General features: G+C 38.2%; 2 protein-coding genes across 11 annotated transcripts in view; both read left to right on the forward strand.

Annotated features, from left to right (window-relative positions):
- LOC136864130 (transmembrane protein 141) overlaps nucleotides 1-16,172 on the forward strand; it is a 41,857-nt gene extending 25,685 nt beyond the window's left edge. For all 7 annotated transcript variants that reach the window (XM_067140742.2, XM_067140743.2, XM_067140744.2 and 4 more), the window contains exon 3: nucleotides 15,964-16,172. In XM_067140742.2, coding sequence (XP_066996843.2) covers nucleotides 15,964-16,169 — 206 coding nt within the window. In that variant the 3' untranslated portion in view covers nucleotides 16,170-16,172. The remainder of the gene's footprint in view (nucleotides 1-15,963) is intronic.
- A 47-nt stretch (nucleotides 16,173-16,219) lies between these two features.
- The window catches only part of LOC136864129 (putative GTP-binding protein 6), a 195,447-nt gene continuing 184,874 nt past the window's right edge, over nucleotides 16,220-26,792 (forward strand). For all 4 annotated transcript variants that reach the window (XR_010859275.2, XM_067140738.2, XM_067140739.2 and 1 more), the window contains exon 1: nucleotides 16,220-16,849. Coding sequence is in view for 3 of the 4 variants with exons in the window: in XM_067140738.2 (XP_066996839.2) it covers nucleotides 16,220-16,849 (630 nt within the window). In the remaining variant the exon portion in view is untranslated. The remainder of the gene's footprint in view (nucleotides 16,850-26,792) is intronic.

Genomic DNA, 26,792 nt, shown 5'->3' on the forward strand with positions numbered 1-26,792 from the left:
AACTTTGAACTGACATTCTGCATGAACTGCCTGAATCTTTCGAGGTTCGTAAAACGTGCTACTTTTGCGATCCTAAACTGAAAAGGAGAACGAAGTACCCGTGTGGAAAACCGATCTGCTTGGAGTGCGCCAAGAAAATCTGCTGAGAGTGCTTAGCGGATAAATGAATGAACGTATGTGGGTGTGTGAAACATTTTTGAAGTCTAACATGTTTTTCTATATATTTTTGAAAATCATAGCTATATCTGGACATAAAATGTTTTGAGTTGTAGTTATATACATGTAAAAATAAGGAAACATATCCTGTGATAAGGAAAATTGTGCTTTCTTAACAAACAGTGACTCTGAACCTTAAAACTGAAATTTGTGTTTTGAGTTTTCCAGTAATTTAATGTTTTATTTGTTTGTATGGTCTTTGTATAACACTGTCATATCAGCGACATGATCATAATAATCCTATTGTCTAGATTTTTAAGAAAAACAGAGGCGTCTACATTTTTGGAGCATCTTCTAATATTTTATTATTTTTTTCTGGATTTGTAATTTTTTCTTCTACCTTTTGCACTGACATGTTTGAAAACATATATTTAAAGGAATTAAGTTGAATAAATAACAAAAAATTAAGAACACATTGTTTAATTTAAAAGTAAATATCCGGAGTCTGTCAGACGTATGATACCAGTTACGTTACAAACATAGATGATACCAGTTGAGGGTTAAAACAGTTTTATATAATAATTACCAGAAATCCTGTTTTTCAGTTAGCACATAATATTTACATTAAAAAAAATTCAGTATCTTATATTTTTCAGTTTATTGCTTTTCTGTTTTGTGTTACTTAAACAGGGAAGAACCTGTGAACTATTTAATCTTAGTATAAACATCTGCTGCCCTCAACACAGAGTGTATACAAGTAGGAAAGCAAATGGTTCCACCTATTCAATACTTGTGTTATGTAAGAATTACATTAATTCAGTTTGGGACTAGTTTTGGTCTCTGAAGACCATCCTCATCCAAATGTTATAATTAGACAAGTCATATAGCCATTGCTAAAAAAAAAAGTGTATACAAATTAAAATTAACAATGCTAGAATGTGTTGTCAGATACATTTGCAAAAATCTTTTGTTTTGAAACATTTTATAAATGACACTCCTGACATAGGGTACAAAATCACAAAAAAAATTAAGCCTTAAACATGTTCGTAATCACGCGAGAGGAGTAAGAAGTTCATTTCAAATCTAATGAAATGTTAAAAGTTATATTTCTTGAGGTTATCACTTAACAATTAACAATATTATTGCACATCATTGGAGATTGACTTTTATAGGAGATTCAGTATGAAACATTTGAAATAACATTTCTGAACATATGGTACAGATTCACGTAACAAATGTTGAATATTAATGCATGTTTATTGTACCTTTCCCTGTCCCTGCTTGGCCTAGCCCAGCGGAGATGCTGCATGGTGTGTCTGAATAGAAAAAGTATGGGTCAAGTAGTCTAGCTAATATTAACTTAAAATCCTAGGACAGGGTCTAGAGTACATATTCGTAAATGAGCACTCGAAGAAAATAATGGGTGGAAAAGTATTTTAACCTATAAAACATGAGGTTAGAGTAGTAATTGTCGTAAAATAAATCAACAGAATTACACTATAAATTGCCTTCACTGGTTCAAATATTTACACGGGTTTCAGTCAGTCAATCAATCACTACTGATCTGTATTTAGGGCAGTCGCCCAGGCGGCAGATTCCCTGTCTGTTGTTTTCCTAGCCTTTTCTTAAATGATTGCAAAGAAATTGGAAATTGATTGAACATCTCCCTTGGTAAGTTATTCCAATCCCTAACGCCCCTTCCTATAAACGAATATTTGCCCCAATTTGTCCTCTTGAATTCCAACTTTATCTTCATATTGTGTTTCGAACCCAATTGAGGACCTGAATTCCAAATCATGCTTAATCCAACATTTAAGAAATGCAGGAAAGAGGAATAATGTAATATTTATGTTGTGTTTATTTATTTTTTGTTGGATTTTATTTTATATAAGGTACTAACCACAATATATTAATTTAAGGTAAGACACTTTTTTCGTATCTATTATTTCATGTCTGAGAATATAATAAGGAATGGAGTTAGCATGGTTTAGTACCATACGCTTAGATACAACTAAGATATGTTATAGATATTATCATCAAAACCTGTTGGGAAAGAAAGAATGAGATGTAAGTTGTGTACTTATTTATGCTTATTTCTGACATATTTATTACCTATAATTTGCATAAGATTTTTATTTTTGTTTTCCACCTATTCAATACATAATTGTTTTTTATTACATAAAATCAGCTTCATGGCCCGTGTCGCACTTCAATAGATTCACAATTAAGTATTTATTTATTTTCCACCTATTTGATACAATGATTGCTTAAGGCAATTTAATGGTTAAAAGTAGTACATGTTTCGAATATTATCAACATCTTCAGCCACATAACACTGTTTAGATGAAAAATATATAAATTGACAAAGTAACGCTTTAGAGGAAGTGTCCTTAAAATTAACATAAGATTGACACTTCCTCTAAAGCATTACTTTGTCAATTTATATATTTTTCATCTAAACAGTGTTATGTGGTTGAAGATGTTGATAATATACGAAACATGTACCACTTTTAACCATTAAATTGCCTTAAGCAATCATTGTATCAATCAATCAATCAATCAATCAATCAATCAATCAATCAATCAATCAATACTGATCTGCATTTAGGGCAGTCGCCCAGGTGGCAGATTCCCTATCTGTTGCTTTCCTAGCCTTTTCCGAAATGATTTCAAAGAAATTGGAAATTTATTGAACATCTCCCTTGGTAAGTTATTCCAATCCCTAACTCCCCTTCCTATAAATGAATATTTGCCCCAGTTTGTCCTCTTGAATTCCAACTTTATCTTCATATTGTGATCTTTCCTACTTTTATAGACGCCATTCAAACCTATTCGTCTACTAATGTCATTCCACGCCATCTCTCCGCTGACAGCTCGGAACATACCACTTAGTCGAGCAGCTCTTCTTCTTTCTCTCAATTCTTCCCAACCCAAACATTGCAACATTTTTGTAACGCTACTCTTTTGTCGGAAATCACCCAGAACAAATCGAGCTGCTTTTCTTTGGATTTTTTCCAGTTCTTGAATCAGGTAATCCTGGTGAGGGTCCCATACACTGGAACCATACTCTAGTTGGGGTCTTACCAGAGACTTATATGCACTCTCCTTTACATCCTTACTACAACCCCTAAACACCCTCATAACCATGTGCAGAGATCGGTACCCTTTATTTACAATCCCATTTATGTGATTACCCCAGTGAAGATCTTTCCTTATATTAACACCTAGATACTTAAAATGATCCCCAAAAGGAACTTTCACCCCATCAATGCAGTAATTAAAACTGAGAGGCCTTTTCCTATTTGTGAAACTCACAACCTGACTTTTAACCCCGTTTATCAACATACCATTGCCTGCTGTCCATCTCACAATATTTTCGAGGTCACGTTGCAGTTGCTCACAGACTAGGTGGAAAATAAATAAATACTTAATTGTGAATCTAATTGTTTTTTGTCGCTAGAAAATCATTTTACTACAATATTACCTTAACAGGGACGTGTTTCGCTCGACTTCCGAGCATCCTTAGCCTTTATAACTTTTCTCAAGGTTAAGACATAACATTATTAACTTTACTTGTAACTAATTTGTACTTAATTATAATCTTAATATTAAGTAGTAAAATACATTAACAGAAAGACATTTGTGAACACAATGAACAGATTGACATTTAAAATAACAGTGTTAAAATTGGAACATACATTAATTCTATTAACACTGATATCCAAAACATGGTAAATCTCAACAACAATGGAACAATTTGGCTAAAATTCTCATAAATTTCTTCGTTTTTACTAACTTAGTTGTTAATGAGCTATTGTATTGTGCTGCTTAATATTTGAGTTGTAAACCTTCTTAAAATTCATTAGTATCTGAGGCTTAAAAGTCTTAATGTACGAAATAGTGAGAAATGTTCTACGTCTCATATTAATTTGATGCTTGCTGCACAATCAATAGATTACATGTACATTAAGACTTTTAAGCCTCAGATACTATTGAATTTTAACAAGGTTTACAACTCAAATTTTAAGCAGCACAATACAATAGCTCATTAACAATTGAGTTAGTAAAAACGAAGAAATTTATGAGAATTTTAGCCAAATCTTTCCGTTGTTGTTGGGTTTTACCATGTTTTGGACATCAGTGTTAATAGAATTAATGTCTATTCCAATTTTAACACTGTTATTTTAAATGTTAATCTGTTCATTGTGTACACAAATGTCTTTCTGTTAATGTATTTTACTACTTAATATTAAGATTATAATTAAGTACAAATTAGTTATAAGTAAATAATGTTATGTCTTAACCTTGAGAAAAGTTGTAAAGATTGAGGATGCTTGGAAGTTGAGCGAAACATGTCCCTGTCAGTAGCGTAGCCAGGATTTCAGTTTGGTTGGGGGAGGGGGGCATTAAGGTTTTTTATTTTTATGAGGAATTTTATTTTGGTTGGTGTCCAAACTTCCAGAGTTTAGGTGGTATAGAATACCTAAAAACGAAATGGATGTCCTTGGATCCAAGTAAGAGTGGGGGATTTGTGCGGATTCCTGAAGCTAATAGTAATCTTCTTCTTCTTCTTCTCTTCTTCCGTTGTTTTCCCACATCTGTGATGTCGCGGGTGTGAACTGTGTAGCACATGTGAATTTGGCCCTATTTTACGGTCGGATGCCCTTCCCGACGCAACCATATATGGAGGGATGTAATCACTGTTGTGTGTTTCTTTGGTGGTTGGTAGTGTAGTATGTTGTCTGAATATGAAGAGGAAAGTTTTGGGACAAACACCCAGTCCCCGAACCAGAATAATTAATCAGACGCGATTAAAATCCCTAACCCGGCCAGGAATCGAACCCGGGACCCTCTGGAACGAAAGCCTCAACACTGATCATTCAGCCGTTTTTGGTACAGCAGAAGTCAGAATCATTACTCTAATTGATAATAAGCTTATTTTCGGCCATGCTGGTCTTGAGATACGACAATGGGAGGGGGCGGCGTCTCTACCTGATAGTTGGGAGAGGTGGTGTACAACAATCCGGTAGAGATGCCTCATTGCTAACAGATTCTAAAAGCGATCTGGGAACATTCAGTACTATTCAGAGGGTACCAGTATTTTATTCGAATATAATATTGCCTCAGGATTCTTAAAATAGATCGTTTATTTTTATTGCTTTCATTGCTAACACTGTTGTTATTAAGTACAATTACATTATTTTCAGAAATAAAAATGTATTTGATAAACCAGAGAGTGTTTTTAACATGGATGAGTTTGGAGTGCAGGCTAATAGCCAAACTGGTTCCGTGATTACGAAAAAAGGTTACAAATATCTTCCTGTACTAAAGTCAGGAGAGGAAGGCGAAAATGTAACTGTTCTGGCTTTTTATAATGCTTCAGGCAAATTTATGCTTCATGTTTTGATTTGTAAGGTTGTTCTAATGTTCAGTTATATTAAAGTTGAAGAAATTAGCTTAAATTTGATTTTGCTCTTGATTATTTAACTTGCGGCATCTCTCCCAAGCAAAGTCGGCATCTATACTGGGTTCCAGGGAGAGACGCCGCTGATGCAACAGTTGTTTTGTTCTTTCCTTTCTCTCATTTATTTTCAGCTACCAATGTTTTTGTTCACCTCTGGTCTAATGTAAATATTTCAAATTATGCTCTTTCAATTTGCAACAATTTTTAAAATAAATCTACGGATATATAACAAAAAATCTAAAAAGTGCGGTAACTCTACCGGAATTATCTTACCATCTGTGACAGGAAATAACACACACCACCTCTATGCTGACAATCTTCAAACATATTGACACTGCAAGACAAGATATTAACAGTGACCTCCGATGACTCAGTATATATGCACAACGCAATTTTCTTATACCAGTACTAAACTCCACAAAATCTCAGGCAATCATAATTGGATCACGAAAATTACTGAGCTGCTCAAGCAATGTCATAATCCTGCCTATCCTACTGAATGGTAACATTATTCCCTACAGTAAAATGATTAAATATCTCGGCGTAATGATGAATGAAACACTTGATTGGTCTGGTCACACGAAAGAAATACGTAAAAAGATTTTTGGAGTACTTCACCCTCTTAAACGGCAGAGGGATATATTTCCATTTGAGCTAAAGGCCAAACTAATACAGACACTCATTTTCCCTATTCTTGATTATTGTGACGTTGTTTTAGTTGACACGACAAGAGAAGAAACACTTAAACGAGCACTGAATTCCTGCTTGCGATTTATTTACAATATCGGGTACGATGTTCATATCACCCCATACTATCAGGCTGTCTCATGGCTTAAGCTAGATAAACGTCGGCAGCTACACACTTTAATGATGGTGTTCAGGATTGTTAGCTGGAAGTTGGACACTATATTTCTTCTAAATCCACCTTTTTATCATCATTTCACAAACTTAAATACACGTTCTAGATCCTTTCTTTCTATTCCACTGCACCAAAACATTTAAAATTAATAGATCATTTGTGGTGACCAGCGCCAGATTATGGAATTCCCTGCCAGCTCAGGTCAGAGAAACTGGATCAAGATTTAAGGTCATCTGCCGAGACTACCTGCTGAGGACAGGTGACTGAATGCTTGAAGTATGAATGTGTGCGTGCCTGAGGATTAGTCATTTTTAAGAGTTTTTAATATTAATTAGTTTTAACATTTATTTAGTTAGTAATCTATTTAAATTTATTTTCAGTTATATTAATTTATGTAGCTTTAACTATTTTACGTATCTCAGTATTTTATTTTAGATTTTGAATAGTATGTGGTTAAGTGTACGAGAGTGCCTCGAGCCCTAACTTTGCCACTGTAAAAAAGCACTAATAAATGAATATAGAATGTAAGGGTATGAGTATATATATTTTGTTAATTGGTAAAGAAAAATACACGTCACAACATATGCTAGGTAGGGTTCACCTTGTCCTATTAGTTTCCCTAGCGGTTAAGGCCGTGCAGCTGTGAGCTTGCATCCGGGAGACAGTGGATTCGAACCCTTCTGTCGGCAGCCCTCAAAACAGTTTCCCCACTTTCACACCAAGCAAATGCTGGGGCTGTACCATAATTAAAGCCACGGCCTCTTCCTTCCCACTCCTAGGGCTTTCCTCCCCCACCGTCACCATAAGACCTCTCTGTGTCGGTGCGACGTAAAGCAAATTGTTAATTAGTTTCCCTCGCAAGCCTGGGATGCAGAATATAGTAGTATAAAGTTACAGTTTTGTAACGCTAATATTCGTATGTATAATTTTTATTAACGTGCCAGAAACCAATGGCATGGAGCTGTTGCCATTTCAACACCATTTTGAGGGCCACCGACCCATGTCGGGTTTTGAACCTGCAAACTCGGACTCAGAAGGACAGCGACTCAACCAACTGAGCCACATGAAAAGGAGGCGGTTGTGATTATTGTTATAAATAGAGTTTCAGTTACTGTGTTTACAAGGGTTTTATGAGGAGCATTTATTAAGGCGTACGTTATCCAACTGTCCTAAATGCACGAGACTGGGCGGAAGAACTAGCTGGAGCTAAAGAGCCTTGCAGGGGTGTCGCTCCCTTCTCTGTTCACTTTTCCAAACCAAACTCCATGGCGTAACAGCCCCGGAAGGCCATCGCCTACCAAGCGACTACTGTTCAGCCTGAAGTCCTGCAAATTACGAGGTGTCCTGTGGTCAGCACAACGAATCCTCTCCGCTGTTATTCTAAGCTTTCTAGACCGGGTCACCATCTCACTGTCAGATAGCCCCTCAATTATAAGCACGTGGGCTGAGTGTACCTCGAACCAGCCCTCAGATCCAGGTAAAAAACCCTGACCTGGCCGGGAATCAAACCCGGGGACTCCGGTAAGAGGCAGGGACGCTACCCCCTACACCGCGGGGCTGGCTGGTTACTTTTAGGTCTCCTTATTTTAGTATTTGACTTAATGCATCCTGCATTCGATGCCCGGCACTGACAGAGCTAAGAAAGGCATGGGATCAGTAAGATACAGCCTTGTTTGTGGGTGCAATGGAGTTAGCCATGAGTCTCCCGTGATCGAAATATCTACGACCTGGCAGTAACCTTCACGGGGCGTAGTATCAAAGTGGTTCCTTTTTTTTAGAAGACAAATTAAATGAAGATTCTACTTCCTCACAAACGAAGAATGATATTATCAATTTTACGAACAGTTAACAATCAAAACCATCAATATCTACAGAAGATCCGTCACCGCACTCGGTAGGACCAGCTTTCCTTTCATTTCCATTGGGCGAGTTGGCCGTGCGGTTAAGGACGCACAGCTCTGTGCTTGCATTCGGGAGATAGTGGGTTCGAACCACACTGTCGGCAGCCTAAAGATGGTTTTGCGTGGTTTCCCATTTTCACACCTTAATTAAGGCCACGGCTGCTTCCTTCCCACTCCTAGCCCTTTCCTTTGGAATGCTATAATAGAAGTAGAAGTGGAAACGGTACGTACATTCACCACCAGATGGCCCCTAGGACGTGGCACAACGCTGGCGTTCGAAGCGGAAGCTGACCGAACCATCACAATCAGACTAAGCGGTTCACATAACATGTTTGAGTAACATATGACAGGTGTAAGACATAGACACAAGCCTGGAATGAAACATCTGGTGACGAGGAACGTACGAATTTGGAAAACACCGACACGAAATAACAATAGTGAAGGGGCAGGGAAGGGAACAACCTACGTAAATTCTTAATGGCTGGCAACCAGGTATTACTTAATTGATAGCTGGTGTCCCTGTTGAAATTGTTAGGATTACTACGTATTTCCACAGCTTCCCGTATAATCCTGGACCTGTAGTGTCTAGTGTGGGTAAGAGCTCGAGCATCTTGGAACATTACATCATGACCCGACGATAGAGCCTGCTCAGCTATGGCCGATTTGTCAGGTTAGTTGAGACGAATATTATGTTCATGTTCTTTGATACGGGTACCAATGGACCGGCATGTTTGGCCGATGTATACTTTACTGCACGTACAGGGAAAATTTGTATTTTTAATCTCTTTTAAAAATAATATAACATGTATTTCTTTGTTTTCGGATGAAACTCGTAGGGTGGGGGGTAAAAAGATCTGAAAAAGGGGTTATTAGGATCCTGGTGTCTCAAAAACTGAAGATGTGACAGACCTGAAAATTGGTATTTGGAATCTCCTCTAAAAATAAAGAAACATCGTCGCCCCTATGCCAAAACCGTGAATGTGACAATGATCTTCCTAATCATTGTTTCCCTTAAGACTCATCACACCTCCCTGCCACATATTCATATGCAGTCCATCAGAACAATTTTCGTTAAGTACATTTTCCTATGGCTATGTGTAAAGGAAAGTAAACCTTAAATACATCTTACTCTAGGAGTGGGTTAATATGTCATTCAAACATAAGTTCCTGCAGTACGGTGCAGTTAGGTTCATTTTCCTTTACACCCGCGCATAGGAAAATGAACTCAACAAAGTTTGTTCTGATGGACTGCACATCAGTATGTGGGTGGGAGGCGTGACCAGTCTTAAGGGAAAGAATGGATTGGAAGTGCATCGTCACATTCACGGTTTCGGCATAGTAGTGATGACATGTATTCTTTTGTTTTCAGAAAATCCAATTGGGAGGGGAGCGGTAAATTAATTGAAAAATACATCCTTGAGGTTTTGACTGGGGGAAGTGAGGAATGATGACAAAAATATGCATTTATATGAGACCGTTTGAATTATGCAGTTAAAATTTCAAATGATATCCTAGGTGTTAAATAACAAAGTTTGAAACAAATTTAACCGCTCAGAGAGTTAAGTGGGGGTTAAGATCTGAAAACAAATATGTATTCATTTCTTCCTCCGAAACGGTTTAATGTACGAAAACAAAATTCCAAATAGCAGTATATATTTTAAATCCTAGGTGTGTAATAGGACATATTTTTGAACGTTCCACCCCTAAAGTGTTAAATGAGGTTAGCTTCCATAAATGAAATTATTCATCCCACCAAAAACGTTTGACGTGCCAAGTTGTATTTGAGGAGAAGGTTCTTCTTTTATGTCCTAGGTGTAAAATATTGTATACTTAAAGAATTTCTCCGCTAAAGGGTTTAGATGATGGTTGACTCTCAGAAACACAATATCCATTCTTCCAAGACCGTTTCAGGCATAAACTTAATTTTTTTTGATGAAGAGTGGTTTTCCATAACCTAGATGAAATGAGCATATCAATGGTATATCTAAAAAACGTAACATGTTACACACACGCACACGCACTCGCGCGCGCGCGCGCGCACACACACACACACACACACACACACACACACACACACACACACGAAAATTGGTATTTTTAATCTCTCTTAAAAGTAAAGTAACATGTACTTTCTTATTTTTGGAGAAAACAGGGTGTGGGGGTAAAAAGGACTGAAAAAGGGGTGGATTTATATTTATTAGGATACTTGTATTTCAAAAACTGTAGATGTTACAGGTGTGAAAATTGGTATTTGGAATCTCATTTAAAAATAAAGAAACACGTATTGGGGTGGGGGGTATCAACTTAAAAGCGGTACAAAAAGTGTTGAATTCTTTTTATGAGGATACAAATAAGAAGTGGACTTACTGTAAAACAATACACCCCTAAGGTTTTCACGGGGGGGGAGGAATGATGACAAATATATGCATTTATATGAAACCGTTTGAATTACGAAGCTAAAATGTCGTATGATATCCTAAGTGTTAAATAACGGAAGGTTTGAAACAAATTTAACACCTCAGAGTTAAATGGGAGTCAAGATCCGAAAACAAATATATTCATTCCTTCCTCTGAAACGGTTTAACGTACGAAAACGAAATTCCAAATAGTGGTATATATTTTAAATCCTAGGTGTGAAATAGGAAATATTTTATAATGTTACACCCCTAAAGTGTTAAATGAGGTTAGCCCGTAAACGAAATGATCCTTCGAAAACCGTTCGACGTACAAAGTTGTAATTGTATGAGAAGGTTCTTCTTTTATGTCGCAGGTGTAAAATATTGCATACTTCAATATATTTCTTCCTTAAGGGTTTAGATGATGGTTGACTCTCAAAAACACAACGTCCATTCTTTTGAAACCATTTCAGGCACGAACTTCATTTGTTTTATGAAGGGTAGTCTATTATATCCTAGATGTTAATAAATATTTAAAAACACTCACCCCTTAAGAACTTATTTATTCCTCCATTAATATTCGACGTACAAAATCAAAATTTCACAGGTTGGTTGCTTTTACATCCTAGATGTTAAATAAGATAGGGTATAAAACATTTAAATTCTTCCATATGGGGTTCAAATGAGTGTTAGGTAAGGAAATAAATAATCATTCCCCCAAAACTGTTTGATGTACGAACTGAGGGCGAATTTTACAGGCTCAGCTGACACTGGACTCTACAAAATGTAAAACTTTGAATAATAACTTTCAATTTAAAACCATAGCGAAGCAAGGGTATCTTGCTAGTGAGAACATAAAATGACTATCACTTTACAAATAAAAAAGTCTTATACCGGTACTGTTCTTTTCAATACAAAAATCCATTTTAGATGGGATAATGTCTAAACATGTTTCAGCCTATCTAAAGGCTATCTTCAGTAAAAGCAAAAATGTTACATGTATATGCAAACAAATAAAAACAGTGAAAAGTGTGTGGAATTAAAAAATAATGATCATGATTAACATATTAAAAACATGTGCATGAATGTTGAGGTAGAAAATTCCTCTGGTCTAAAAACTCTTCTGGTTAACATAAAACTTGTTAGTCCTTTCTTTAAAGTGGAAATCTATGTTGCTCGATGTAGTGAGACCGTCAATAAGAGGGTAATGAGTGTGCATCATTTGCACTTTATAGCAAGTTTTATATTAACCCTTTGCCATTCCCCATTTAAAGCCGGATGCCCAGCCGTAATTACCGTGTTTTCTGACAGAGTCCTTTAAATTCCAATGGGCACAGCAGCATAAATACCACCCTTTAAAAAAAAATAACTAGAAGTCAAGCGAATAAAGATATAAATGTAATTTCTTTTGCGTTTTGTCCCTAAATAATTAGTGTGTATAAATGTAAACTCACCCCAATTTTGAATGTCCGCATTTCGCTCCTGATGGTATTCCAAAAAGCACCCTGTCGTGCACAATGGTAGATCGCACTGCTTACATTTGAATGTTGTTTGTTTGCCTCTCCCATAAGCTGCCCTATTTTTCATTTGTAAACACAAAGCACACACTTTGGCACGACCAGGCATCTTCACAAGAGAATAAAATAATTTAGGGGATGGGCAGCCAATGGGTAAACTTCTTTTCCTGCCTGTACGTTTGCGGGATGTGAAGTTCCCGATCAGCTGTTGCACCAAGTTGCGATGAAAGTTCAGCTCTCTGTTTCTATGAGCTGTGAGAACTGGTCAGTTACTCATATTATAAAGAATGAAACTGTTCACAGCGCACACATTGATCACAAAATGAAAAATAAATTTCTGCGATTTTTTAGACAATCGCTCAACCGCATAGTATTCTTTTTTCTGATCACTGATGTCCACACCACCCATATGTTTTATGTAATTTATGACAGCACGAGGACATGCAATTTATATTTCTTCATTGCCTTTACTGGTTTTTCGTTTCACTGTACCATCATTCACAGAATCTGAATTTGTTGACAGCATAAGATCAGTAAGTTTATCTTGCCAGACTGTTGCTGTTACACCCTCATTTTACATTTTCCTACATTCTCCCTGCTTGAGTTTCAACTGGGCAGGTTTCCTAAACTGATCAGGCCAACCCTTTCTATTTACCCTCGTTGTACCACAACTGTAGGTGTTATGGGTTAGCAATAATTTCATCAGGTTTGCAGAACTGAAAAAGTTATCAAAGTAAACGTGATGCCACTTTCCCCAGTATGACTGTCAGGTTCAAAACCACCTGCTCTTCTAATAATAAATTCTGGTCCCGTGTTTCTTTCTTCTCCCTGTAGATCTCACATTTCAGAAGGTAGCCATTTCCACTGTCCAATACCCCATGCTTTGATACCCCATTGGGTGGGTTTTCCTGAGAGGGACTCTTTCAAGATAAATCTTCCCTGGAAACCTACCATAGCTTCATCTACTACGAGTTCCGAGCCAGGTGCGTACAAAATTCTCTATTATTTGGTAAGTTGTAGTTGTTAAGTTCCTCAAGGAAGTGTGCTAGCTCCCTTACTTTTCAATATATATACCAACGACCAGCCACATCCACCTCATACTAAAAGCTTCCTATATGCTGATGATCTGGTCTTGGCTGCTCAGAGTGAATGCTTTGAAAGAGTAGAAAACAATCTCACTTCAGCATTGGATATTTTGTCTCACTACTATGAGACCAATAATCTCAAACCAAACCCATCAAAAACTCAAGTATGTGCTTTCCCTCTGAAGAACAAACAAGCCTCAAGGAAGCTGCAAGTGAAGTGGAAGGACAAAGTTCCAGACCATAATTACACACCGTAATACTTGGGTGTTACTTTGAATCGTTCTCTAACTTACAGGGAGCACTGTTCAAACATCAAGGCAAAGGTCTCCTCTCGGAACTCCCTGCTCCGTAAAGTGACAGGTTCAAAGTGGGGCGCCCACCCTCATACGGAAAGGACAACAGCCTTAGCACATCGTTACTCAATAGGGGAGTATGCTAGTCCCATTTGCTATAAATCTACACATGCCAGAAAGGTCAATGTCGCCCTGAATGAAATGTGCAGACGTATTACAGAATGTCTGAAACCAACACCAACAGACAAACTGTACTTTCTTGCAGGAATAGCCCTTCCTGAGATCAGATGCGAAGTAGCTGCAAATGTGGAGAGGTTAAGGGCTTCTACCAGCTCAGCCCACCCCCTACATGGACACAAACTACCACCAACTCGATTGAAGTCCAGGAACAGTTTTATGTACTCATCCCCCGCTAGTGCAGATGCAAGGAAGACCAGACTTCTACTCTGGAATCAGAAGATCCCTTTCTATCTAGAACGCTTAAAATTGGAGGAAATGCTTTCCCCTGGTCGTGAAGAAACATGGACTACATGGAAGGCTCTGAACAGACTAAGAGCAGCCATTGGAAGATCAAAGGACAATATGAAGAAATGGGGCCTCCTGAAAGGGGGTCAGACCCTATGTGAATGCGGCGTGGTACAAATGACATGGCACCTTATTAATTGCCCTCTATGCTCTGTTAAATGCACAGAACTTGATCTGGCACAAGCCAGTATCATTGCTGTTAACGTGGCCAAATTCTGGGTCGATATTTTGTAAATAACTGTTTAATTTTATGTAAATATTATAATTTCATATATTTTATCTAATTTGCATCTGTAATCTATATTGTGCTACTAGCACGAATAAATAAAATAAATCAAATCGTTTGTTTCAGTTAAAACAACCAATCCCATTTAAATTAGAACTCCTACATATGCCCTCATTTCATCAGCATTAGTGTCTTGCCAGGTAGTATCAACAGTGCCAGTTTCTCTTCGTAGATATTCGGCATGAATATTCGTCTGCTTTGTTACTAGCTCATAAAATTCCGATCCAACAAATAATTAAAAAAATCTTTTTCTGAAATCGTGATTTGGGCCAGAATTGTTTTGCCATATTTTCAGTTCATCAAAATGAATATTGTGACTCCAGATATCACTAGTAACATTTCTTTGTAGCCCTGTCCCTCGATCTTCACACAATATTTGTTCACGCTCATGATTCTCGGAATCATTATCAATACTACATTCATCAGAATACAATTCTGAACCACAACTAGAAAGCTCACTATCTCCACTAACTTCTAACATATCTTCAATTTTGCATTCTTTCATATCTTTCGACACAATTCCACGATAAGACGACGTGGTGTGAACTTGAACAAGAATAATCTCTAACTGAAAGACTGTGTTTATAAAGTAGGTCTGCTTGGGAAATACAGGAAATGCTGTCAACAAGGTCCTGACAGCTTGGTGAGTCAAGGGAATACAGTGTGGTTTCACAAGACCTACTGTATTTCTCTCAACGCACTTTGAATGAACGCGAGTGTGACGAGCACTTTGGAGCGTTCAGCACGGCAGGCGGGTGATAATACTCGAGCGCTCTGGAGCGTTAGGGACGGCAAAGAGTTAAACAGAAGAGTTTTTAGACGAGAGGATTTTTCTACCTCAACATTCACACACGATTTTAATATGTGGCAATCATGATCATTTATCCTTTAATTCCACATATTTTTTAGTGTTATTTGTTTGCATAAACATGTAACATTTTAGCTTCTACTGAAGTTGGCCTTTACATAGGCTGAAATATGTTTAGACATCCCATCTAATATAGATGGATTTTTGTATTGAAAAGAACAGTATAAGACTTTTTAATTTGTATAGTGATAGCCATCAATACGGAATGAGATTTATAACATGCAACAAAATGACTATGACAATTTTCACATCTTCAAATAGATAGTATCTCTTCTCATCAATCCCAGTTCTTCCACATCCCTCTCTTTTCTACCCCCAACAAGCTCGTTTCTGCTTCCCGGCTTCATCAGGAGGGCGAGAATCAACACTCATTGAGGGGCCATCTTGACAGATCTTCAGTCTTCATGTTCTGATATAATTGTACCAAACAGAACTTATTTTCAGATTTCCAACTATTTCCAACATAATCATTTTAATAATTTAAATATTAAATTCCATTGTTATTAAATTAACCTTCTTTTCGAATAGCTTGTTCTTTTGTTTGATTTCTTATTTATTTATTCATTTATTCATTTATTAATTTATTTTCTTAACTTTTAATTTTTTATTTCAGCTTTTTCTGGTACGTACATTGGTCAGAGGCTGATGAAGAAACATCTTCCTTATGGTCATAATATATTTATTCTGATATCCAGCATTGTTGCTGTGGGCGCATCCTACCAGTACACTGCTAGCCGCACAAAGAACTGTCAAGCAGTATGGATGGCTGCAGAAGATAAATGGACTTACCTTAAGGAACACTTACCTGATGAGGAATAAGATTTTTTCCTTAAAATATTTCATTAATCAATAAATAGTATTTCACTCAGATGAATTCAGTGGTGATGTGTACTGCAAGAAGCACTTTAAAAAGTTATGTACTTATTTTCAAAATGCATCACATTTCCTCTCGACTATCATTCTATTTTTGTGACAGTTATATTAGCTTCATTTCTACTTTATCATTCAAAAGAATATTATTGAATGAACAAAATAAATGTCTATCCTGTAACTATCGAAATGTATCGAGTGATGGGTTTACATACAGGAGTTCTCTGTTAGCTTCCATTATGCCTTCCATCAAAGGATCTGTGTATCTGAAGTGTGGAATTCCTAACAGTTATAATAAATACTTTTTATCATCAAATAAGTGGTCCAGGCACAATGGTAACCTAAATTATGGAAGATATTTGACATCTACTTCTTGCTGTTACAAAAGTAAATCAGCGGAGGATAGTGAACATTTTTTTGATTCTGGAACATTAGAAAATTGTGATACTGAATATGAAGACTTGGCTAGACAGTGGTTACGTTTATCTAGTGTTGGTCACCAGTTGCTAGTAATTCAACCGTACATTAAATGGGGTGCTGGTAAAAAGCACAACACAACTCCTGAATTACAGTTGGCTGAAGCAGTTGCATTGGCTAATTCTATACCAAAGTGGGCTGTTGTAGATAAGGTAAGGAATGTCATGATTATTTGATATGTTAGGTCAGCTTATGACTCTTAGAAAAATATGAAGGATTATCCATTTCAGATTCAGGTGTAGAAATAACAGTGAAAATAGGAGAGGATAAATTTGAAAATTGGGGTAATTTGCTAGACACTAATAGCTGGATAATTCTTTGTATGGTTCTTATAATTTATTTTGTTATACACTTGCCCCCTTCTATATCCTCTTGAGACATTATTTATAATTATGGATCTGACTCTTCATTGCTAAAATTATATTATATTTAAAGAATATTTCAAAAAATAATATTTTTTCATGGGTCATAGAACCAAGATAAAATTTGAATTTCTGCTCGTCAACCTGAGCTATATTCTGGAAGTAAAAGTTCTCCCTACTTTCAATTGACAACATTCCATACACAAAGTTTTCTACTAAATTCTTTGTTAAATTCCATAACTAAGTATTGGTTATTGAATATGAGTATATTCATTTGTCTGATTTTTTTGTCGTTGTAGTTGATTTTACCTTTGGAAACATGTTGATCAGTATTTTTTAGTGTTCTGTGCACATTAATTGAAATCTATTTCAGTTTATTTGTTTGTTAGTGTTACTGTTTTGTAAAATTTGAAAAAAAATAATTTTATTCACCATCACACACATCTTTAAATGTTAGTAATAATTTTTTTAAATTTCTAGTTTTTTATTTGAATAGGTGAAAACAAGTGTGTGATAAATTTATCAAATCTTTCTTCAATTTCAGCCCTCCAAGTGATATTTGTTTTGTTAAGTAGATTCTTTACAACTTCAGAATATATTTAAAAAGTGTTCACACAATATGAATATGAAGTATCTCCTGGTTTATAATGATTGATGTGTAATATAGCTTAGACTTGAGTTTTTTTATTTTGAAAAAGCATTATTTTGTGATGGTTCATCAGTGTAATTTCTTGTCTCATCTGCATACTAAATAGGACCTTGATACTAAGTTTAATTTTTTGAAGGATGAACACAGCAGAAAAATATGGATGTAATATGAAGGACTTTTGAATTTAATACTGGTGTTAGTGGCTCATATGGCAGAAACCAAGGGGGTGGGTTCAATTGTGGCTCAGACCAGGGGTGTTTGAAGGTGGTTAAATATTCCAACCTCATTTGGTATATTTACCAGTAGTTAAAAGAACTCCTGGTAACAACATTTTTGGCATCTCAGCATCTCTGAAAAATCATTAAAGTATTTAGTGAGATGTAAAACCAATAACTTTAAAGTATTGAATCCAATTCCTTTGCTCTTGCCTTGACTACTGTTTCTATTCATATCTCTGAAGCCAGAGGGCTTTTGCATACTTGCTCCTTTGAATATACAGTATTTTTATGATGAACTTTGGTACCATTCCTCTGTTTTGGAACTCTCTCAGCCCCTGAGTTGCAACAGCTATACTCTGCACAGCAACACTAAAAAACATGTACTTCATATGTGACGGATTTTCAGTAGTATTGTAGGGTGTTATATAAATTTATAACTTAATTCCAGTTTTTAGCCTAATTTTGAAGGAGATTTTCACGACAGTTGACTCGATTGAGCATCAATATCATCAACGTTTCCTATGATAGAATGTGATGCAGAAGACCGTCCTCGCTGACCACCAGCAGACTGCTCGCCAGGCCGTGGACCCCTGACTTATATACTATCTGCTGGGGGCGCATGTACAAAAGAAGAACTGGCGAGAGCTGCGGTGGCCAAGGAGGAATGGCGTGCAGTGCTGCCCGAGGGAGGCCTCGAGGCCCGAGCGAGGATGGGGGTAGCCACTATCTCATCCTCGCGCGGGCACCGAGATCCCCAGTCAGGCGACCCTCTCAAGTGCTTTAGTAAAGAATAATAATACAGCCAGAGTATAAACAAAGAAGGATTATAATACACAAGTCATGACACAGGTGGTAAAGTCAACACTTTCAATAGGAATGTAACAAGAGCTGAAAAACCAATCGCGAATAAAGTCATGCACATGAAAAATGCACCATCCGTTGAGCAAGAGGCTGAGGTGATGCCGCTGAGGCCCCGCGCAGGGACAGGGCTGACGCCGGTCCTAGGTGGCTGCCGATGTCTTTATCCCCCGGGCTGCGTGTGTGCCACGTCCCCTACCGCGTCTTGACGGATGGGCTGTTGAAATTGGACCCTCGGCGGCTTTTTTTCCAAGCTGTCAGTAATTGCCAGAATGTGGTGAAATAGTTTTCCATGGTGTCAATTACTGCTGAGATAACAGTACCAAAATTGTGTGTTTAATTGAAACTATATTGTTCTCGGCACCAAGCATTACAATAATTGTACTTTAGATGTGGCGCTTCCACTGGTAATTAAATTAATATTTAACCCTTTTTCCATGTTGAACTGTGTTGTATGTACTTTATGTACAGGTTGTTGACGTTTCAAATACATTGTAGTATTCTTTATCAAGGCAACTGATGTACCCCTACTGTAGCCGAGGGTAGGGGGAACGACTACTCAAAGCAAGGCACAGGGACCACCTTTGTAGTTTATTTTAACTATATGAGAATGCTGATTACCTTGGATTGAGTAGGGGTACAGCAGGCACCTGGATAAAGAATACTGCAGTGTATTAAAAAATGTTGGCAATCTAAAGATATGTAAATCAACAACACGGTTCAACTTGGAAAAATAACTACTCGTAAATGGTATTTGTGTGTACTGTTGATTTAGAGGCATAATTATTCACGAATTCCTAAAATTACTTCTTGATAAAATGGAATGTTTTGTGATATCCAGTTTTGATTCAGTTCATTTATAACTGGCTGGTACGTTCTTCAGTCTTTTGGAACTAATTTTGAATAAATATATGTGTAAACTCCCTGAAAAAGGAAACATGGTACATAATTATATCTGAAATATTAGTTAATTTGTTTCTCTTTCAGGTATAATTTTGTTACTATATGTTTTCTTTTTCAGGCATTTTATTCGTTTATTTATTCACAATTAGTTTTGGCAGACTGAAGAACCCAACAGTTAATTAAAAAATGTATTCAAACAAACTGAACTTATCAGTCATGGACTCATTTGAAATGAATCACGATATGTTGACATACAAGGTTTTTCATCATGTTTGTGATAGATTTCTTCCTACTGTGTCCGTAAATACATATATTTTATGATTTAAAGGTAACTAGAAAAAGAAGGAATGTTATGTAAAAACTTCTAAAAGATAATATTATATACCAGGTGAGTTGGCCGTTTGGCTGTGAGCTTGCATCCGGGAGATCGTGGGTTCGAGCCCCACTCTCGGCAGCCCTGAAGATGGTTTTCTGTGGTTTCGCATTTGCACACCAGGCAAATGCTGGGGCTGTACCTTAATTAAGCCCACAGCCACTTCCTTCCAACTCCTAGGCCTTTCCTATCCAATCGTCGCCATAAGACCTATCTGTGTCGGTGCGACGTAAAGTAACTAGAAAAAAAAAAAAAAAAGATAATATTATTCCTGATTTGGAAATTGAACTAAAGGCTTATGCATTCTCTAATCATATAACAGGAATGAAAATAATTATGAAACACATTTAAGCATTTAATGTTTACCTGTGAAGCTGAATTTGGTAAAATGCCAGGGAACCCACAAGAATGTACGATGATGGTGCGAATGGAAAGAAGGCAAGTACAAGTAAAGAAAGCCAGTTCTGCTCAAGTGGTGTCACTATATTCACATTGGTAGAGCAGTGTTGTGGCTTTAAAGAAATGTGTGGTATATTATTTCTTTGCTGAGAATGTAAAAGGAATCCAGCAAGAACAGTTTCATGTGCAGAGAGATACTCTGATCAAAAGTGTCCATCAGGTATGGCAGTTCTTAAAATCTGCAGACGACTATCATTAGAAGGGCTTTGAATGTTTTAGAGGGAACAAGAAAAAAACCAGCAGCATGTGAAGAGAAAGAAATTGGGGTTTTGGCAGTTGTTCTCAAAACCAATTTATTAGTTCAATAATATTGTAGGAAACTAGAACATGTCAGAGGGTGTTATTGCATATTACATTGATACCAGTTTCATCCATACCCTGTGTCACCTGATGAGTAACTTTATGAATATGATTCCCATAATCACTAGAATTCTGTCAGGACATTCTTGGATGAATACATGAATAAAATTGTCACTTCATAGACAGAATGCTACTCGTGAATGAAACAGCATTCTCTAATCATGACAAAGTGAATGTATGGAATATGTTCTCTTGGACATGTTAGAATCTGCAGTGGCTTAGGCATGTTCAACAATGGGGGTTGTAGAGTATGAACGTTTGGCATGGTAGCACCTCTGATCGTATCATTGGCTCCTGCTTCAGTGGAAGAACCGGAAATAGAAAGAGATATGCACAGTTTTTCTCAGATATATTCTCTGTCCACCTGGAAAATCTATAATTCGAAACCAAGACTGTACCCATGATATTTTTGTGGGGGTTGGGGGCGTTTAGTTGAGGGGTGTGGTTTTAAAATTGGAAATTATAGGTTCAAATAAAAACATATTTTAAGTTATAAAATATGTTTTATCCAATAAAAACATTTTCAAACATGTTTTGAGCAGTACAGTACCTTTTACAACTCAACGGGTTACGTGAAAAGGTCAATTAATTCTTGGATATACCGGGTGGTCCACAAGCCTGTTGCAATCCAGTTTTATGCATCTCTTCACATTTACTACAATTCTGCTTTCTGCTATCCCTAAACCTGGGTAATATAATGAGATGTGTGTTTATGGGCTAGAAGACAGCAGGAATCATGAGCGCCACTATTAATTCATTATGGGTACCTCAAATGAACCCATAAAACGAGTACAGATACGCAGAACACGTACTTTAAAACAGGAGGTGGAAGCACAGACAGGGAGCACGGTACTGTATAGGCTGGAAAGTGGGCACCGTAGGTCAAGTGTCGCAGTAGCTCACATGGCTAGCACGCGGTAGGATGTGTGATAGTTGACAGTGCTCGAGGGTTAGAAGGTTCAAGTCCCATGCAAATATTTTTTTTAAGCCAGTTGCCTCGGATGTGGTAAGGTTGTATACTTAATACCAGTACATTTCACAGACTGATTAGTTTATTTGGCCCTGAAAAGGGCCGTTGGTATGGACCTGGGTTGTTAGAGGCTAGGAAGCATGTGACAGGATTTCAGTATTCCATGTCATTTAACGCAACACCTGCTCGAACTAACGACCTCCGTGGTCGATACAGAGCTGCGCGTGATGTTGTAAGGACTGTCTGGCCCGTTGCAACATCTCTGGCAAAACAGATCGGCATGCCTCGGTGATGAGCTGTCTAAGATGACAAGGACTGGACGGCTCCTGTGCATACACCAGTTGTTTTACATGGCCCCACAGAAAAAAATCCAGGGGCGTAAGATCGGGCGATCTGGCAGGCCAGGGGACAGGTTCTCTACTTCCTATCCATTTATCAGGATACGTCGCATGGAATGGTTCCAGACGACCATGGCCCCGTGTGGTGGAGCTCCGTCATGTTGAAACCACATCCTGCAACAGTCAAGGGATGGCACACGTTCCAAAAATGGTGGTAGTTCATCTTGGAGAAACTGGAGATAGCGTTGGCTGGTCATATGGCCCTCAAAAAAATGGGGACCGATGAGGTGATCACCCGTGATTCCACACCATACATTCACGCCCCACTGTACCTGAAAAGCTGTCTGTCGCACCCTCTGGGGATTATCCACACTCCAGTAATGCATATTATGGCGATTAACGGTTGTGGAATTGTACTTCGACCGTAAATAAGAGAGTCACTAGAAAAGGAGGATCAGTGTCCACATGCTGTAGGATACATTGACAGAACGCCACCTGTGCATCGAAATCATGACTATGGAGCTCCTGGTGTAAGTGCAAATGGTACGGACGAAACCAGTGTGTATGCAATGTCTGTATAACGGATGCTCGGCTGATGTTCGTCTCCTGTGCAACGGCCCATGTGCTAGTATGAGGGTTATGCCGGATAGCGTGAAACACGACCTCTTCATTGTCAGTAGACATCACAGGATAATTTCGAACAGGCCGTGTCCTTCCCAGGGATGCACTATCCTGCAGGCGTCTTTCCACACTCCGAAATGTCATGGCTGTCGGTTGTCGTCTATCTGGATAGCATTCTTGGTACAGGCATTGTTTATGGTATGCATTCTGTCCAGCTTCTCCATAGATAAGTAACATATCCACATATTCGTCGCTGGAATACATTTCGAGGCAGTGAATAAACTTTGTGTTGTGAATTGCTTCGAAGGAGGGGAGTTCGTGCAGCTACATACTTACCTGCCATTGCTTGTTGTTATCATTCCAATGGGATATACTTTTCCCTACCTGTGGTCTACGAAGCTTGGAATATGTACGACGTAGCTATCTGGCCACAGACCATCATCTCATCCTCGTCCAACCCAGCAGAGTAACCAATGGAACGATACATACGGTCTTTTACAGGGTCAAATAAACAAATGAGTCCTTGGATGATATCAAGTATGCAAACTTACCACATCCCAGGTAACTGGCTGTTAAAAGAATTTCTTATGTGGGATTCAAACCTCCTACCTCGAGCACTGTCCACTATCACATATCTCCCCGCCTGCTTGCCATGTGAGCTACTGCGACACTTGACCTACGGCGCCCACTTCCCAGCCTATACAGTACCGTGCTCCTGGGCTGTGCGTCCACCTTCTGTTTTAAAGTACGTGTTCTGCATATCTGTACTCGTTTTATGGGTATATTCGAGGTACCCATAATGAATTGATAGTGGCGCTCACGATTCCTGCTGTCTTCTAGCCCGTAAACACACATCTCGTTACCCCGGTTTAGAGAGAGGGACCGATGTTTTTCAGAATTGTAGTAAATGTGAAGGGATGCATAAAACTGGATCACAAGGGCCTGGTGGACCATCCGGTATAGTGGGCGCTATACTACATGCGTACAGTGCGAGATTAAATATTCTGTCATTTGCTTAAACATGATAACCAAAATACTCTTTCAGTGTAACTTAAATGTTTACAGGTTTGGTACATTTTGGAAAAATCTTCCAGAGGCTCGATAACATGAAAATATTTCTATATGTTTACTAAAAATTGATTATTTAAATTATGAAGAGGCCTTCAAGTGTCATTTTTAAAAATTTTATATATCGTCCCTGTTTAAATATTAGGCTTTTATGTGAATTGCATTAATTTACAACTTACTAGACTTACATGCCAGACTGAATGGCTCGGACAGTTAAGGTGCTGGCTTTCTGAGCCCAAGTTGTCAGGTTTGATCCTGGCTCAGTCCGGTGGTATTTGAAATGCTCAAATACCACCAGCCCCTTGTCAGCAGATTTACTGGCATGTAAAAGTATTCCTGTGGGACAAAATTCCGACATCCCGGTGTCTCCATAAGCTGTAAAAGTTGTTATGGGGCTAAAAACAAATAACATTAGTACTTAACTTATGTATAAAAATACACCATAAAAAATTAATTTGTTTATCACTTTTACATATTTCGATTTTCCCACTCACAGATCTCTGTCAGCTCTGTAGCACGCTGATCCAATATTGAGCAGTACACACCTCACAGCACTGTCTCACTCTCCGCTCATCAGTTGCTGGCACACTCAGTTCATATATTGTATTGAACTATTATGATCGCTCTCAACCGCTGACTGACTGAGCTGACACTGAACCATCCTGCACTTCTCCGCCATCTTTATATAAGGCGACCGACCCTTCGAAATCCGTTGGGCATCAGAAGCCTGTGTAAACCTCCGGATATGTAAGGGTCCCGGTTTGCACTTTTTGTTGTTTCCATACTTACGGCGGTAGATCAGTGTCTAGCCCATCTCCTCTCCGATGGATTGTCTGTAGTGGCACGAGGGTGGGGAGAGTAACTCGGAGATTCGCCCACCGTGGAGCCAGCCTAACTTGCTCCACCCTGGCTTGTCCCGTTAAAATGGCGTTGTGGAGGCTTTCTCTAATACATTATTATTATTATTATTATTATTATTATTATTATTATTATTATTATTATTATTATTATTATTATTATTATTATTATTATTACTATTATTATTATTATTATTAGATGCGAAAAAGACCACAGAACTGATCATGCAAAACTCACTTAGAAGTTGTGCATTTTCTTCTTTGCCAGGCAGTCTTCAATTTTTCTCTCATCGTGGTTCTTCGTTCTTCTGTCCACTTAGCTCCTGTCTTCTTCTTGTGGTTTCTCTCTGACTCTACTTCCCGCTTGTTGATTTTCGTTCTGTAGCAGGTTTGGTCAGTGATGTCGGCCACTTTGATTCCTGATTTTTCCAGGTCTTGGAGGATTTCCGTTGTCCACCTATTTGTTTTGATGTTTTCTGTTCTCTCAAGTAAGATTCTTGTCAGTCTGTTTTCTGGAAGGCGTTTGATGTGTCCGTAAAATTTCAGGCGTCTTTCTGATGTCGGCCGCAAGGTTTGAGAGCTCCTCGGTTTTTGTACGAGATTGCAGTCTATATCCTTCGTCAGTGAGTTTTGGGCCGAGAATTTTTCTGATGATTTTACGTTCCTCTTTCAGGATGTCTTCGACTACTGTTTTCCTGTGGAGATTCAGTGTTTCACTCGCGTATAGTATTTCACGTTTGATCACAGTATTGTAATGTCGAATTTTGGTAAAGATCGAAAGGCATTTTTTGTTGTAAATGTTTTGCATTCGGCCGAGAGCTCTCTTCATTTTCTGGATGCGGAACTCGAGGGCCTTCTGTTCTTTTCCTGTTGGTACTATAATTTCTCCGAGATATCGGAACTCGGTTACTTTTTCGTTTGTGCCAAATTTCATGTTCAAATTCTGGAGGCTGCAGTGGTTGCACATGACCTTGGTTTTTGAGAAGGAGATTTGTAGGCCGAATTTTTCTGACCATTTCTTGAGGGTTTCGATTTGGCTGATTGCCTGTTGTTCGTTTGTTGTGAGGATTGTGAGATCATCTGCGAAAGTGAGACAGGAGATTTTTACATGTTTTCTTGTCATACTTAATGGTTGCCAATTTCCTTGAGCTTTTAGAGCTTGTTTCCATTCTCTCATGATTTTGTCCAGGGCTATGTTAAAGAGTAGTGGGGAAAGTCCATCTCCTTGTCGGACACTGGTTTTTATATGAAATTTTTCAGATATATTTCCCATGAATATTACTTGGGAGGTTGTGTTGGTGAGAGTTAGTCTGATGATTTTTTGAGTCTTGTTGTCCAGTCCGTATTCACTCAGTGTTTGGAAGAGGGATTTCCGGTCAATGGAGTCGTATGCTTTCTGGAAGTCCACGAAGGTGCAGATTGTGGGTTGTTTTCTTGTGTGTCGTAGTTTCAAGATGGTTTTCAGGTTGAGTATCTGTTCTGCACAGGATCTGTGGGGCCTGAAGCCCGCTTGGTATTCGCCTATGAGTGGTTCTAGTTGTTCCTGTGTTCTCTGGAGGAGGACTGCGGAGAGGATTTTGTATGCGACTTGCACCAGGGAAATTCCCCTGTAATTGTTCACATCTATTCGGTCACCTTTTTTGCGAAGTGGAACAAGGAGGGCGTTTGTCCAATTTTCTGGTGGTTTTTCCGTTGTCCAAATTTCTTGTATGATTTGTGTGAGTTCTTGGAGAGAATTCTTTCCTAGATGCTTAAGAAGCTCTGCTACGATGCCGTCGTCTCTGGATGTCTTGTTGTTTTTCAGTCGTTGTATGTGTTGATATATTTCCTCTTGTGTAGGTGGGGATGAGTCTGGGTTTGGGTTTGGGTGGGGTTTAAGTGGAAACCTTTCCGTTGGTCCTGGGCAGTTAAGTAGTGACTCGAAGTATCTTGCGAGTTCCTTGGTGTTTTTGTCATCTGTGAGTGCCAATTTTCCATTTTGTTTTCTGAAGCAGAGGTTCTTGGGCGTGTACCCATTTAATCTGTTGCGGAAGACGCTGTAAAAATCTCTGGTGTTGTA

The sequence above is a fragment of the Anabrus simplex genome, chromosome 2 (assembly GCF_040414725.1).
Source record: "Anabrus simplex isolate iqAnaSimp1 chromosome 2, ASM4041472v1, whole genome shotgun sequence".
In the NCBI taxonomy this organism is placed as follows: Eukaryota; Metazoa; Arthropoda; class Insecta; order Orthoptera; family Tettigoniidae; genus Anabrus; species Anabrus simplex.